Raw genomic sequence first — 17,615 nt, forward strand, 5'->3', positions numbered from 1 at the left:
ATATAACAATGAACTTAAGTTTATAAAAGTAGTCGATAAAAAGTTAAACATCAGAAGCTAAAAGACGAAGTATTCAAGTGGCGGTTCTGGACTTAATGGCTAACTTTTTCGAGTTTGTTGTCGAGTCCTGTTGTTTGGATTGACTTTGGTTGTGGTTCCAACTTCATCTTCCCGGTTGATCCGTTTGTTGAGCATTTCTTGTTGTACCTCGGTTATTTAGATTGTATTTTTGTTGTTGGGTTGGATGTTTTTGTCTAATTCTTCGCTTGTTCAATGCATCTTTTTGGGTGGTTTAGTGTCGTTTAGTTCAACATCTTGCAGACTTCCTGTTCGGACTTTGTTTATTACTTTTGTTTCTTGTTGATATTATTTATTGTCTTTAAATAAAAAGAATGGTGAGTTTTTGTTAGAGAAAGATATATATATATATATATATATATATATTTTAATACATCCATGTGATTAATAAAATAAAACACAATGCTTTGCTTTGCTTAGCTTACAAACCATTTGAATGATAATATAAAATAAATCTAAGAACAATAATTCTTTAACGTTAACGTATAATACAACATGTAAATAAATACAAAAATAGTCGTGCCTATCTAATAATCATGTTGTCACTTTCTTGTGAATTGTATTTGTTGAAATATAAATAAAACATCAATATCTGTTAAATTTATTTATAGTTTATTAACAAGTAAAATTGTTATAAGTTATTGTATTATATGCAAGGGGTCCATTTTTGACCATTTTGAGTTTTAGTTTGTTACCTGTAACAACCATTGTCGTCATGCCGCCATCACCATCACTATCATCGTTCTTGCTGCTACCACCACCACTACGATGTTTATATGAATATGATGACTTTCAAAATCTTTTTTTTACTAAAACTCTGGAAAATACCAGAAATTTGGTGAAATAAATTTATTTTCTACAATTAGATGACACGGTATGGAAAACAGCGTTCATGGAACTTGGAAGAAGACAAGAAGTAACTTATATTAAATGGAGTCTTGATGACCGAAATGTAGTTTTAATAATAGTTACTTTCATCTGGCTGACATTGAAAGTGAAGGGAAGAGGAGACGAAAGGGATTATCTTGTTCGTTTGGCAACAAGTATATTTATGTTTTGTTTTTTACAGGCATCATTGCATAGACTTAGTAAAACTAGTTGAACTCGACATCTTTACAGATAGTCTCTATGACTGATTGACCAATGATGTCAAATCTTCCCAATACGCGGTTGCACGTACGCCAACACACGCTCTCTTTTTCTCTCTCACTCACACACAAATACACACACATATACATACACACATACGTACATATAAGTTTACATTGTAATATTATATAATAATTATATATAAAATCTACATGATAACATCTGAACTTATTTGTTTAAACCACCTTTAAGCAGTATTTATTTCGTAAACATAATATTAGTGATTCAGTAAAATTTAAAGCATCAGAGAGTGATTGCATTAATGGAGATGTTGGGGACTCGAGATGATTAATGTCGATAATAAGTTATTGTTCATGACTATTTACGATAATAGCTACAATCTGCATTACTTAATACTAAACTACAAAAGTTATAGCTTTGAAGTTGAACCGTGTAATGGTATCTAAACATAAACTAAGTATATGTATGTAGCTCAACTATATCACAATCAACATCACCATGCAAAACTAAGTTTAAGAATATATATTACTTTCTATGATTAATTACATGTCTATTACTTCGTCGTACTCGTGAGGTGGCTCAGCGTTTAAATCAATTCTTTCTGCATAGAGGAAGCAATTTGTTACACAAAAATGAGTATTAATTAAATTTTCATAAATAAGAGGATGGCCAAATAAATATAAGTACCAGTAAAAATAAAAATAAATATAACCTGGGAGTACTACGATGGTCTTCTGCATTCTTAAACAATCATGGAACATTAGGGTGTTCAGTTTCATGATTTCTTTTTTTGTTTCCTCTTTTACGAGATTAAAACCGTACTTTTCATTCCAGACCTTAATCGTCTCGGAGGAGGAAGGGATAACCACGTTTCTTACTCCAAAATCTTCAAGATCCTAAAAATTAATGTTGTATAAGATATGTTAATTAATATAATAAGCCTTTATTTGCATACACTGTAACAAAATAGGTCGTTTAGAATGTTCGACTGTCTAACTGTCTTTATATTTTTAGGTGAGAAACGAGAAAAAAGGTATTGCAATCTTGAACTAATTAAGACATACAGATTCAATCCCATTCAACAGTTTGCCACACATTCCCTTGTTTCTGTGTGGTTCAGCGATTGCTATAAATGGTAGCTCTGCAAGATTACTTCCATGAATTCTGAACACAGAATAAAACAATACGTTTCAAGATAATTAATCAAGGGACATGAATCTTAGAGATGAACCTTTTAAAAAGTCATTGCCCAACAGTACATGGGTTACCGGTAGAACTCAACTTCAAGAAGTCAAGGATTCAACCATCACAAATGGTGAAAATTATGTACGAGTATTTGTCGTATGTAAATATTAAGAAAATTGAACAAAACAGCCAAATGGCTTCTCCTCATTCACCTTCTATCCTACTTTTTCCAATTTGTCTTAAAATAGTCAATATATCGTAGGTGTTTATTTTACAACTTGCGAAATGTATTCTTTTAAATTAAAAATATGATTTTGGTGGCGAAGCCGCCACACCCATTTCGCAAGACGCAAGCACACCCTACAAGAGTCATAATTAATCAAGAAAAAATACATTTTGTAAGTTGTGAAATTGATATTTGCCAATCTTGACTATTTTAATCAAAATGATCGAGTGGAAAAAAGCGGGCTAAAATATAATACTTTATAAAAAGTTCATATACAATATACCTGATGGATGCCACTCCAATAATTTCATCCCCTTTTTCAAGTATTGCAGTGAAGAACCCGCAAAAATTTATCCGTCGGTAATGCGATCTACATAAGCATTTAAATTGATCAAACATAATTTTTTTTTAAGTATATAATATTTATTTATGATAAATACTCACACACCATCCACAATTTTTTTACCAGGTTTGAAACCTGAGCTCTATCAGTAACAGAAAATCGTTAGGCCAATGACCCTTTGATAACATATGTATACCTTTCAAATTTCACTCACCCGCAATTGTACACTACGTTTCGAATCATGTTAATCCTCGTGTGTCGATCTTTTATAGGCTCGAAACAAGCGGTCAATATCCTGGATGCAACTGCAAGCTTGCAATAGGACTCAAGTCTTTTGGATATGCCAACTTCATAAGAACCATATTCTTTATCGAACCTATGTAGGAGAGTCCACGATAAGCCATCTACAAGTTCTCTTCGAACTCCGATCTTGCTTTCCAACTTCTCATGAATCTTTCTGCAACTTTTCGCACAAAATGCTCTTGGAAATCGATTGACATCGATTCTTACCGACTCCTTTGAGCACTTTACATGGTCTGTATGCATATAAAACAGTTAACTCTTTATCTATTTTATGAGATCCTACAATAGAACGATTGTTAGAACGTCCAAAGTACTTGGGAGTCCTATAATATATATATAGATATATATGTATATGGTTCGTGTTTAGTTGATACGTGATATCAGTATTTTTAATAAAAAATTAATAAGAAAATAAATGTACATACATTGTTTTTCACATAAAGAACAAGTGAGAGAGGAAGAATCCGTGTTGGTAACAGGCATCCCACATAATCTACAAGCGCAATAAGCACAGTAATATGGTTCATCAGGAACCACCTGCACATTATAAGTCTCAAATTTCACATTACAAATGTTTTTTATTTATTTATAAATTTTATTAAAATAATTATATATTCGAACAAAAAGATATAAATTCGATTTATTTACCTGCATACCTAAGCATTTCGCATGAAACGTCGAATTACATTGTTCACAACAGATCAGATTCCCGCCATCGGCACATAGAATGCACGCATCGTCGTAAATATCGCCATCAGATCCTTTGGTCTTAACGTGTTTGACCCCGTGGTGTTCCGGTTCGTTTCGATTCTGCAAAGCGGATTCCATACATTGCGAAAGCGGAGTAATGCTACCGTCGCCTCGAATTCCGTCGACTCCGATCGCATCATACGGATTGTCACAAACTCGGCCGCCCGTGTGCAATTGGAAATCCCGAATCGTGAAAATGCATCGACAACAAGTGCAGAAAATCCCGTTTCGCTCTAACGTCCCTCTCTTGAAACCCGCTTGAGTCGTGAGACCCGTGTAGTAGACAGTCGCACCCTCTGGGACTATTTCCGAATCTATGAGCCATGAAAAAATGGTCCCATTTTTTCTTCTTTCTTCAGTGTTACGGATCTCAAGCCTCTTGCTTCTACGAGTGGTGTTTCTTTGCGACTTTGATGAGCTCGTTCCTACATTCGTCGTTGCTAAACAACCATCGACCCTTCGTTTTTTATCTGACGATTTTCGACTCGAAGCCCGTTTCTTGGTCGGGCTTGGATTCGTAAACCTTAAAGCCTTCCCGTTATACCCTTTTCGCATGAAGAAAGTTGAATGATCACCGCTGCTATTATCGTTCTTCGTGAACTCGAAAACTGGTGTTTGTTGATGGACTTGGACTATGATTCTTTGTTTGCTGAAAATATATGGAAAAAAATGGTTCGTAACAAAATATATAGAATTTATATAAATGCATATAATAAAAACCATTGATTTTTGTTACTATGTTTCTAAGTTTGGGGTTTATGCCTTTTTTAAGATTGGTGTTATCAATTACACACTTTGATGATTTCCATTTTCGCAATATATTAATTTTTTTATATTTAAAATCATTTTTGATTTCTTGAAAAAGGGTGTAATTAATTGTTAATCATTCAATCTTTTAATTTCATTGTAAATAATTACCAAACAACTAAATTTTATTTTGCATTATATCACGAGAGCCTATTAATCATTCTGACAACTTAATTCTTCTACAGTAAACCATTTAGTAATTCTCAAACAACCACTAGGGAATTGATAGGTTGATTTGGATTAGACTGAACGAGACAACAATAGTCATCTATTTGGTGTTTTATACAACTGAAACATAACTATTGTAGTAGTTGTCTTGTGTTTGGTAAGATAATAGCTATATTTTATAATATATCATAAAAGTCAATTATTTGAGATATTTATTGAATGATGAACGTTCATTTATTATTATCTAAATATTTATAGATAATGATTGGAACTCATTAATTATGATCAATGTTTTATATTAGAAAACAATCGAGATATTTATGAAATCATATATATTTATTATTTTCCGCAAGAAGGGGTTGAAATTAGCCTTTCGAAAAATTGTTTTCTCAAATATGCTAAAAAACAACGAATGGTGAAAAGACCCGAAAACGAATGATAAATGTACACAATGATGGACGTTAATTTGTGAACGTTATCCTTGTACCCTGTTTATCACACATTTAGTTGGTCATCATAATATTGTTCATTCTAATATTTTTATTATATATTCAATTGTTGGCAGATAACTTGATATTACATGTCATATTCAATATAAAGTTCATAACTTTAACCAAAGGGTTTTTGACTTAGCGGTATCATTGTCCTTGACCTCTTAGAACGTCAAGGGTTCAAACCTCATCGAATGTGAGGAGAGTATGTGAGTTTATTTGTTGAATTTGTCGTATATAAATATTATATAATTTAAAAAAAGTTTATAACTTTATCTATACTAACTATATTATAAAACATTTGACAAAAACTCGTAAAAATCATTCTTTATGCATGAAGTATTGTGTATTAATGAATATTACTTAAAATTTAAGATTACAAGTAGATTGTGCATAACTACAACTTATTAAAGACTCATTTTTGAATTCGTATTACTAACTCCAGATAAACATAATCAAACTAGAAGAATAATTGCACAATGCAACAATATACATCTTAATTTTAATATTTCGTTTTATATTTCGAGTCCATCAATGTTATAATATGATTTTATGTGGTTTTGAGAAAAATAAAATATTTTTATTTTTGAATGAATTATAAATTTGAAGATATCATAAAATTTTGATAAAAATAAGCGATGTTAGTATCAAATTGACTATTTAAAAGTTCTTTTTTTGTGTAATTTCTTTAATTCAATCTTTTAATTATAATTTAATTGAATTTTAAAAACAAACTAATTTATTTTTGGTTTAATAAAATAATTTTTTAAAGATAATATTAAATATTCTATTAGAACTCAATGATTATCTTAATTATATTTTAGATTTTTTATATTTAAAATGATGTTTATCATGTATTTGATTATGTTTATCTGCAGTTAGTTATACGAATTCAAACATGAAGCTTTAATTACGTACAATCAACTTGTAACCTTGAATTTTAAGTAATATGCATCAATAAACAGTACTTTATGCATGAAAAATTATTTTTAAGAGTTTTTGTCAAATGCTTTATAATATAGTATAGATATAGGATAAACTTTTCATTTTGAATATAAAAAAAATCTAAAATATAATTAGGATAATCATTATCTTTATAAAATTTTATTGTTAAGCCAAAAATAAATTACTTCACTAAATCGTAAAAACATCATCTTTCTCAAAACCACATAAATTGTATTATATCAACAGAGACAAAAAATAAAACAAAACATTAAAATAAAAATATATCTCGTTGTATTGTGCGAATACCCTTCTAGTTTAATTTAAGAACGCATAATTTAAGACTCAACATAATATATACAACAAATTGATTTAAATTTTAGATTAAATTACATTTTTGATCCTATATTCAGTAAGAAAATTATGATTATTGTTTCTATGGTATATTATTTGTAATCTTCATTCCTATAATTTGTAGTTCATTGTTATTTTTGTTCTTATAATTTATAACATATTACTGTTCTGGTCCATGTGGTTCATAGTTCTTTGATTTTTTTCCCATCTCTTGTACTCAAACTCCTATATTAGATTTAAGGATAAAAATAACAATAAATTATAAACTATAGAGATAAAAATTCAAATTTATAAAAAATAGGAACAAAAATAGTAATTTTTAACAAACTACGTGAATTAAAATCATAATTTACTCTATATTTTTTTTTCTCTTATCCTCGTCGTTTGACTTATTTTGACTCGGAGCGTTTCCTCTGCTACTTATCCCTCTGATCTGCGATCATTCTCCATATGCATGTAATCGAACCCAAAAATGGTGGTGTTTGGGAGCATTGGCAGACGATTCTGCAATCAAGCCATCAATGATTCAACGACCTTCTTATTACCCTCTCGATTGCAATTCCAGAGTATCCGGACACTCATCCTTCAGTCCGCTTCTGAATCCGTCAAAATTCATAGACATTCCGATGCCGATTCCGGTAATTAATACTATAATCTGCTACTTATGAACATATATCTGTTAATTACTGCATGAATTTAACCGCGAGAAGCTTCTACCCCAAAATTAGTCGGAGAGGGAGGTTTCTTTTTATTAGGGCTGGATAACTATGTTGAGATCCTGTTGAAAGCAAAGGGAAACGATCTTTTGGTTATCTGTAATTATCTCATTTGCAATTAGGCAAAGCTTTCATGTTATGATTAATATTGAGTTCCAGTCTGTCAAGTATCATCAAAGAGAAGTTTTGACACCAAATAATTATAACTGGAAAAATCACAAAAGACATGCCTTTTATGGTTCTACGACAATGGCAATCCTATATCATTTGTCATCGTTTCAATGAAACTTTGGCACATATTGAAATAGCTGTTACTGTTCATTTGACAGGAATTATTGAAATTATCATGGATAGACCTGAAGCCAAAAATGCCCTTGGGAGGGATTTGCTGAGGGGATTACAGAATAGCTTTGAAGCTATAAGTGCAGAATCGGCTGCAAATGTGTTGATGATATGCAGCTCAGTCTCTAGGGTATTCTGTGCAGGTGCTGATTTGAAGGTAGAGTTTAGACATGCTATCAAAATTTATTAATTTCCTCAGGGATAAAGTATGATTTAACTCCTAGATCATAAATACTAACTGGAACATGTGAAAGAACAGGCCAGTGGTAGAAATAATTAGATTTTAAAACAAATCATGTCAAACCAAGTGATGGACTGAAAAGGAACTTTTGGACAACCACAATGGGGAAATAGGAAGTGTCTTGAAGATACATACTACCAAGTTACATCAAGGGCTATCAGGAATACGGCTTACCATTGATCAGTTGAGGAAACGAATCTAGAAGGAACCTTTTATTGTCATGACATAGAATAGTATCAAGTTAGACAATATGTGTTGAATGCTACTAGATAAACGTTTTCATACAACAAATCTTTACTCCCATTTTTAATTGGGGAGGTCCGAAATGAACCTTTCGAACCCCCAGTACAAATTAATTAGTAGTATCCTTAAAGCTTTACCCGCTTTCATCTGTCTTAGGGCTTACATAACATGTGGTTGTATGAAAAGAACCCTCTATCTTGTATCATCAAAATAAGCACCAAGTTCTTTATCCCCCTCAATTTCCATAGAATGGAAACAGTTGACTTTTGTCATTCCTTCTATCATGCTATATTACCCTTGTACTTGTTAATTAAGACAAAAGGCTTGACTTGGGAATTTGGTTTTGGGATGGTCAAACCTAAAACAAAAGGGAAAAGTGAAACAAAATGAGATTATTACCATTCTTTAAGGAGCGACTGTCCTGTTATCTCACCAAGTATTCTCAGTTAATTTATTGTTGAAGTTCTTCTCTTGTAGCCATTAGATATCGATTTTAAGTTGGTCTTGCATCTGATGATTATCTGTGTCTTGGCACCATGCCTCTGCAACAGCCCTTCATGTCCTTAACAGTGCTATTGTTTTGTTGGTAGGAAAGAAGGACCATGAATACATCTGAGGCTCGAGCTTTTGTTAACTCGCTGAGGTCAACCTTTTCATTCTTAGAGGTTTGCCTCATCGTTCTTCAATAGGTTTGCTTGTTTCAGTTTTGTTCGATGCCACGTTTACATAAATACTGCTAGGTATACCTATGTGGATATGATTTTTCTGCCAAATCCCTATCGTTCTGTTTATATACTTCACCATATTTTTTAAATTTATTGCCTTCTACACAAAATATCTTCTAAAATCTTACATCTGCAGGTGGTAAAATTACCATTACACCATTTATTACCCTCTTGGTACTATAATTTCAACTAAAGGGGACTCTTGTGTCTTCTAATTTGTTTCATCTGCACTTATCTGTTCTCATAGTTTTTCACTCTTTAGTTAGAAAATCAGGGTTTAAATGAATGTTCCAATTTCAGGCACTTCAAATCCCAACTATTGCAGTTATTGAAGGTGCAGCATTGGGTGGGGGTCTGGAGATGGCTTTATCTTGCGATCTTCGGATATGTGGTAATACCAAGTACATACATAATTATATATAATACAGTACCTCAACTTCCTTTACCTCGTTATGCAAAATTTCACTTTTTGAAAAAGGATAATTTATTGTCTCTGCAGGAGAAGATGCCAAACTGGCCTTGCCAGAAACCGGGCTTGCTGTAATACCAGCGTAAGTCTCTCTTAATGAAAAGCCTAAATTTAGCTACCAAATGCTTATCAAAAGTGAAGTACCATATACTCGGTTTTCGTATCTTATCTAGATCAGTATATTACTACAACTTTCTTAATAACTATATTGTGTATATAGCTTTTTATGCATAAATATTCCAAATGGCATTCAAATGTTGGTTTAGCTTTAAGCCTCAATATCATAGTATATCTTGTCACATGAATATAAAAGATAATTCACAATGAATGAGTTGTTAACTCAAGAATATATTATAAGAAGAATATTTTGCATATTAAATGGTTGTCATATCAATCTTTGGCTATTTACAGTGCAGGAGGGTCACAACGACTTCCTAGGTTGATTGGAAAATCAATAGCCAAAGAGCTTATTTACACTGGGCGGAAGATCAGTGCCAGAGATGCATTGTCAATTGGTATTTTGTTCAAACGACTGTCCTTTGTCTATCTTGATTGTTTTTGAAAACCACAAGAAATTTTCATGCAGGTCTCATCAACCACTGTGTTTCTGCTGGTGAAGCTTATTCAAAGGCGCTTGAAATCGCCCGTGAAATAAATCAAAAGGTACATTATAATACGCAGTAGCTATATGATAGACAAAATAAATGAAGATGACAGCATTCCTGCTGTAACATGTGTCTTTTAATCATACATGATTGTACACAGATGGTATGGTTCTTTTTTCTGCTTTATCAAATAGCCTGCATGACATGATGCAGGAGTATGGCAAAATCAGCCCACTTAAGCTATGTTTGGCAATCATAAGCTAGCTTATTTTTTGAACTTATTGAAAATCCCCATGTGGTTTGCCGTAAGCTAGAATTAGCATTTCAGTAAGACCCAGAGCTTCTTTCCACTTTTTTCAGCCAACAGCTAGCTTTTTAGCAATATTGCCAAACATAACTTTAGTGAAATTGCCCATTTCACCTGTTAAGTTCTAGAAGAAGGATTGTTATGGAACTTGAAACAGAAAAAGGAGAAAAAGGGTGTTAGGATCCAACAGGTTAACGCACCCCGACCCTATCCATTTTGGCTCAGAAGAAATGCAAAATAAAACCTGAGTTGTATGTCACATCACTTGTTATGTCAGCATGGTAATTGTTTAATGGTTAAACAGGTTATCCAGATACCTAAATGTTTGAGATATCACATCTTAGGTACCAAAATAAAGGTTTTGAAAGTACGCCACTCAAAATAGGAATCAAATCAAAACAATTTTTCATGCAATTTACTTTTTTTTTAATCATAAATCTCTTGAGAACGAAACTGATGTAGATGTGATTTGTGTTATCAGGGTCCTGTAGCCATCAGGATGGCCAAGCGAGCCATTAACCAAGGTTTGGATCTAGACATGGCTTCGGCGTTGGCTCTCGAGGAAGACTGCTATGAACATATCTTGAACACAACTGATCGGTTAGAAGGCTTGGCCGCATTTGCGGAAAAACGAAAACCTTTGTACAAAGGTGAATGAAATGAGCCAAATTCGGGCTCAACCATACACAAGGCTCTAGTTGTCACCATTGATTCTAAACCTTTTAATGGTTACCAAGCACAAGTCGGGGGTTTTATGGAAACAACTGCTTTACCATTTGGGGTAGAGGACAAATATGTAAACATTCTACCCCCAGATTCTAGTTTCGAGTAAGATATACTGAGTTGTGTTGGTTTGGTTACCAATAGCCGGGTATATTGAATAAATTAGATTATTTGAGAAAAGTTTCACAACCTTCGTCATATATCATATGATTCTGTAAATTATTTGCTCGTTGCTTGTAAGATCGTTGTCGCTTTGTTGTCGGGTTGGTCTTTTTGCTACTAGCAAGCTAGCCAGATTGGCATGCAAGTCGAAGGTTTATACGTGGATCAATGAAAAAATATGAAATTTTTATTTAAAAACGTATATGTGAACTGACGTAATAGACTGTTCACATATGTATTATCAAATGGATTTTTTAATGATTCACATAAAGAGTCCCCTAATATTTCTTCTCTACAAAAATACGAAAACATTTATGAGCCTTTAAATTATTTAACCTATAATCAAAATTAAAAGAAAATAAAGCAAATTATTGAGAATAATCATATGATTTCGTATTTATTTGTAATTTTAGTGACTTTCTCATCCATAAAACTGCGTACAAATGGTATACTCACAAGTCATAATGTATCAAATCATTTGTATATTACTATCACAACAAAATCATATAATAAACAAACATAACGATGATTGACTGATTGTAGACATATTATCACTAGTTTTCGATTATCACATCAAAATCACATAATTATCAGATCATTACCATAGCAAATTCACGTCATAGGAAGTTTTGGATTTATCGAAACATTATCACATCAAAATCAGATCATTATCATAACATTGTCGACAACGGAGGTATTGGCATAGCAAGTATGTGATGATACTAACACATTTAAGGGATAAAGACAAATCTAAGATAACAAAAAACTGTTGATAAGTACTAATTTATTTTCATTTAATTCTAATTTTATTATGTGGTCATTAATTCCACATCATAAAAATTAGAATTAAATGAAAATAAATTAGGGGTGGTTTCATTGACGAACTCAACAATTTGAACAAATCGTACAAACCGTTCATCTACTCTAATAAATATCCGATTGACTGAATATCTCTATAGTTTCCTTATAAAAAAACTTTGATAATCTTTCATTAATATCAAAATCATAATAAACAAACTCTCATAATTTTCTATAAATATCTTAATTAATTGATTTTTATGGTTCTACTTTCTACTAATTAATGGTTGAATTTGTAAAAGATCTTTTATTTCTATGTGTGAAGAATCATGCGAGAAGGAGAGTTAAAGTGAGAAACGTAAGATTGGATCTGAACCCTTGATCACTTTTAATCTCAAACTCATCCATGAATCGTGTTTTATACGAGGGTTGATATGATATATCTCATTCTAATGTACATCCACGATTAAAAATCTTTTCATACGTTTCTCACTTTAACTCTCATTCCCACTGGAATTCAACCCCATTTGTATATCTATACTATATTATAAAGCATTTGACAAAAACTCTTAAAAACCACTTTTTATGCATTAAGTACTATTTATTAATATATGTTACTTAAAACTCAAGATTACAAGTAGATTGTGCGTAAGTACAACTCAATAAAGCTCCATATCTGAATTCGTGTAACTAACTGCAGATAAACATAATCAAATATATGATAAACATCTTATTTTAAATATAAATTTTTTAAAATACAAGATAATCATTGAGTTTCAACAGAATACTTAACTATTATCTTAAAAAATATTATATTATTAAACCAAAAATCAATTATTTCATTATTAAATTTAAATTAAATTATAATAAAAAAAAATAAATTAAAGAAATTACATAAAAAATGAGAACTTTTAAATAGTTGATTTGATATTAACATCGATATATTTTTTTCAAAATTTTATGATATTTTCAAATTTATATTTTATTTAAAAATAAAATCATTATTGTTTTTTAAAAACACATAAAATCGTATTATAACATCGACAAAATAAAGAATAAAATAGAACATTAAAATCAAGATGTATGTCACGGTATTGTGAAAGTTTCGTTCTAGTTCAATATATATAATCCAATTCAATTCATGGTTTGATGATTACTCCCTTAATTCATTTTATATTCCAGTGGTTAATTATTAGAGAATAAACTCCATTTTTGGTCTTACGTGGTTTCACCAAAAAATTAAAAATCATATTCATATTCATATTCATATTCATATTCATATACACCATCTTATCACACTCACATACCATCATATAAAAACAGGTATGAATAAAATTCACTTAAACCATACATACTAAAATTACGTTTTTTAAACTAAAACAAGATGAAGCATTGTAGATTTAGAAAACCAAACATGTTTGTTATCGGAAAAAAATATCTATAATAGGGACAAACATTGTAGTCGGTATGTATTTACGGACTTGTGACCACATATCACGTTTGACATGGGTCAGGGTCACTTTAGTTATTACTTTTCGCAGAGAAACAAAACGTTTGTTATACATTTCTTTCTTTATTCATCTAATTAAATTTTGACATGTGTGAAGTCGATATGAATTGTAAGATGTTGGTTATGTAAATAAAGGGAATGGTTGTAAAGGTGTAACGGGTGCATGGGAGAGACAGATGGATATTGATAAATATTCGTTTTATCAAAATCCCACCTCTTATTTTTATCTATAAATTAAATGAATATATATATATATATATATATATACATTAATATGCATCCACGTGATTGGTGGGACAGGTAGGAGACAAGTAATTGTGGGGTAAAAATCACTTGTTCCAAAATCTCACGTTTCATTCATGTCTCTTCAATAAAATTAAAATAAATGAGTTTTTATATATTTTAATTTGGATTATTATTCTCCCTTTGATTATGCCTAAGTATGTGATTCGTGGGCAAGTAGAGCAACGGTGGACCCAAAACTTCCATCGAGCGGGTGTATCTTCAAGATACAACAAAGAGTCCGTAAAGTCGTCTGTTGTGTTTTAGTCKAATTCCACCCTTTCAAAAGATTTTTTTGACTGTTTTGGTTAATTTCTAGGAAATTGTTTTAAATTTTGGTTGATTTTGAGTGACTTATCGGTTTTTTTGGTTGATTTCGCAAGACTTTTTCGGTTGTTTTTAAGAGACTTATTCCGTTACGGAAGTTTTTTGGTTGATATTTTTTGTATTTTTTTAATTAATGTTCTATAACACTCTTCAAAAAATGTTTAATAAATATATCTTTCGTATCAAAAAAAAAAAAAATGGTGCTTATAAAAATATATTACTCGGATGCACAGGTAAATCTGTCCATTAAAATTAAGATGTGACAATTTAAGATAAGACAGGATTTTTATCCGTAATTTTGGTACACATATTTTTATAAAAAACCATAACCTATAAAAATATAAAATATTTTTTCTTAAATTTTACAAATTCTGACCACCTTCCATGTGGCTTACTCTACCCTCGAGTTCCATGCAAATTCTCTGTGCTACAAAATACAAATCGCCGTGTTTCACGTTATTTTTCTCGCCGATCACGTGCAAGTTGCTACCACCACCGACTACTATATACACCACCCTCCCTCTGTCTCTCTAAACACATCCCAACACTTCAACTCCCACCTCAATGGCTGAAAATAACCCTCAACTCTCCGATCAACTGACAAAACTCGCCAAAGTCGCTGCCGTCGGTGGCCTCCTCCTCGTTTTCAGTCCGATGTTGCTCATCTTCAGTCCGGTGTTGGTCCCAGCCTACATCATGTACTGGATTTACCGTTACGTCACTGGAAAACACCCAATTGGTTCCGATCAGGTGGCCAAGGCTCAGGAGAAGATCACCGATGCGGCGGCGGATGTGAAGGACAAGGTATTGTTACAAGTAATCATTGATCAATCTATAAGTAGAAAGATGTATATATATAAAATATAGGAAACTCGAATTATACCCAAGATTCGTACTTTGTGAAATTGATCCCACGGAAGCCCACAACTTTCTCACTTATAAGTCAAACTCCAACAGGTGGTTCAGGCCGGCGAGAAGATTGTTGACACGGTGGAGGATCTGGCCAAGAACAATATTGTAACAAAGTCCGCCGAGAAGATTGTGGACACGGCGGATGATCTGGCGAAGAACAATATTATAACAGAGTCCGCTGAGAAGATTGTGGACACGGCGGAGGATCTGGTGAAGGACGGCGTAAGTCAGGCGGGTGAGCTGGTGGGGGGCGTGAAAAATACGGTGGAGAATTTGGGAAAAGATATTTTGAAGTTGGGTGGTGGTGGCGGAAAATAGTTTCAAAAGGGTTAAGTTGTTGTAGTTGTGATACAGAATTTTCCGGCCGCCGTTGATTTATATTTACCACCGGTTTAAATCGTGTTTTCAGGTGGGTAATAAAGATGATCCTTATTTGTTACATTTTAACAAAATTAAAACGTGTCATTATATTCGAATATGTGTTATCTGGCTTTTGGATTCTCTTTTTCATTTATTCACCTTCCTCTCTTTATTTATTTACATATAAAAGTAATAAAGTGCTTGCAGCTTCATAAAAATATTTATCAGAGGTTTAGTTTTTTTAAAGGTAACGAGAATAATTGTTGTAACTTTAGGGGGCGTTTGGTTCGTAGAATGGAATTGGAATTCATCAAATTAATTTGACTTTGAGGGAATGAAATGAAATCTGATGGAATTTGACCATGCCTTGTGATTGCGTTTGGTTGCATGAAATTGGAATGAAATTCTTAACAGATTGGAATTTTTTTGTTTGGTTCACGGAATTCAATTTTGGAATCGGAATTAAATATCAACAAATTACCTTTTATGATTTTTGAATAACGGAATTGGACGAGTGATATCGATAGCTAGTTATCTTGAATTGATTCTTTGATTACATATGTTGTCTATCGATCTCATATAGATGGAGAAATTACGAGAGAGAGAGAGCGCGAGAGCGTACCAGATGGAGATCGAATTAGAGATCAATTAGATGAGATGGTAGACGCAACGTTGAATAAATTTGGATTAGGGAATGAATTTGTCGGAAATGAGTTGAAATCCGAGAGTATTGCCGTGGAATGTAAAATCCGTGAGTGAATGAATTTATTGGAATTGAAAGGATTCCATCAGTTTTATTCCATGAACCAAACATTGTATTTGAAATTTGGTCAAATGATTTGGAATGATTTGGTCATTCCAATTCCTTTTTTCATCCAAATCCATGAACCAGACAACCCCTTAGTCTCCAGCAATTTTATGATTGTGTATATATAAGAGAGTATGAGTATCGACCTCTGAAAACCATGTTGGTGTTAAAAAAAATACTGGTTTTGGGTTCATTGGTTTCTCCGTCGTGGTTTTGACGTACCTATTTGTGGTTTCAATTAGTGTAGGCGTGATTAGAACCATCAATCCACATCGCTTCTCTATATCTTGTCACTCGTCAATTATTTCATTTCTCTTTTGCTTAATGATTTGTTTTTAAGAACTGATCACTCACATGACTTTTTATAGTTCAATTCTTACGCAATCTTTAGCGTCTTCATTGATCATATTTTATGTTGTTCTGTACAATAACAAACATCTAATTAACTTCAGTGAAATATAGCAGTGTGATAAAGCATTGAAATAACACGTTGATATGTGTTGTACCACTTATCCCAACATATACAAGTATTCATATAGCCTCTATACAATATAAGCATTCACTAATAGTCTAATCTAATTGGTCATTCAGGAGCGACGATGGACTATAGAGGTGTGGACGAGTTATTAAGGTTGTTAGTTTTAGATGAACAAATTACGTATATCCATCCATATTATCATTTAGCAAAATTAAAAAATGCAATTAAAAATTTAAAAATCAAAATATGCTGCACCATTAATTAAACTTTAACTAATAAATTATTAAAAATATAAGTTGCATAATACGAGGCATTACCGTGGCATACGACTTCTAATATCAAGTAACAACCAAGTTTACATAGTTGATACGATACTACTAACAATTATATTGATGCCAACTAATTAAATTGGTACGGTTGGTACGAGAATTGTTTGGTTTTGGTGAAGATGTCAACAATTTAATAGTGGGAGGGAACAGGTAAGACGTGCGCGTCACCTCGAGAGACTTTCTCACATACGAAACAAAGGTCCATGTCAATGTGTTTGGTTTGATGTTGTATTGGATTTTCGGATCAATAAATGGCACTTACATTGTCACAATATCGTACCATAGGCTTCCGAATAGGACAATTATGAATCCAGCTAGGCTCGGATACGACGTTTCAGGCCTCCATATTTGACATTTAGGGGTTGTTTGAATCATGGGAATTGAAAGGAATTGGAATGTCCAATCCTTTGACCAAATTCCAAATAGAGTGTTTGGTTCATGAAATAAGACTATGTAATCCTTTCAATTCCAATCGATTCCTTCATGCATAGATTTTACAATTTCATGGCAATATGCTAGGA

General features: G+C 32.3%; 3 protein-coding genes across 3 annotated transcripts; 2 read left to right on the plus strand and 1 right to left on the minus strand.

The window, feature by feature from the left end:
• Positions 1–1,730: 1,730 nt before the first annotated feature.
• On the minus strand, positions 1,731–4,550 carry LOC112529528 (increased DNA methylation 1-like). Its single transcript, XM_025140851.1, has 7 exons — positions 3,894–4,550; positions 3,671–3,782; positions 3,157–3,478; positions 2,883–2,969; positions 2,253–2,352; positions 1,901–2,084; positions 1,731–1,789 (listed from the first exon to the last, which is right to left on the minus strand). Exons 1-7 carry the CDS (start codon positions 4,548–4,550, stop codon positions 1,731–1,733), a joined length of 1,521 nt encoding a protein of 506 aa, XP_024996619.1.
• Positions 4,551–7,181: 2,631 nt separating this feature from the next.
• Positions 7,182–11,362, plus strand: LOC112529435 (probable enoyl-CoA hydratase 2, mitochondrial). Its single transcript, XM_025140716.1, has 8 exons — positions 7,182–7,395; positions 7,803–7,972; positions 8,890–8,964; positions 9,325–9,415; positions 9,524–9,575; positions 9,905–10,008; positions 10,080–10,156; positions 10,887–11,362. Exons 1-8 carry the CDS (start codon positions 7,230–7,232, stop codon positions 11,061–11,063), a joined length of 912 nt encoding a protein of 303 aa, XP_024996484.1. The 5' UTR covers positions 7,182–7,229; the 3' UTR covers positions 11,064–11,362.
• Positions 11,363–14,651: 3,289 nt separating this feature from the next.
• LOC112529846 lies at positions 14,652–15,592 on the plus strand. Its single transcript, XM_025141268.1, has 2 exons — positions 14,652–15,011; positions 15,165–15,592. Exons 1-2 carry the CDS (start codon positions 14,772–14,774, stop codon positions 15,435–15,437), a joined length of 513 nt encoding a protein of 170 aa, XP_024997036.1. The 5' UTR covers positions 14,652–14,771; the 3' UTR covers positions 15,438–15,592.
• The last annotated feature ends 2,023 nt before the right edge of the window (positions 15,593–17,615 follow it).

The sequence above is a fragment of the Cynara cardunculus genome, assembly GCF_001531365.2.
Source record: "Cynara cardunculus var. scolymus isolate 2C chromosome LG 16, CcrdV1, whole genome shotgun sequence".
Taxonomy (NCBI): domain Eukaryota; kingdom Viridiplantae; phylum Streptophyta; class Magnoliopsida; order Asterales; family Asteraceae; genus Cynara; species Cynara cardunculus.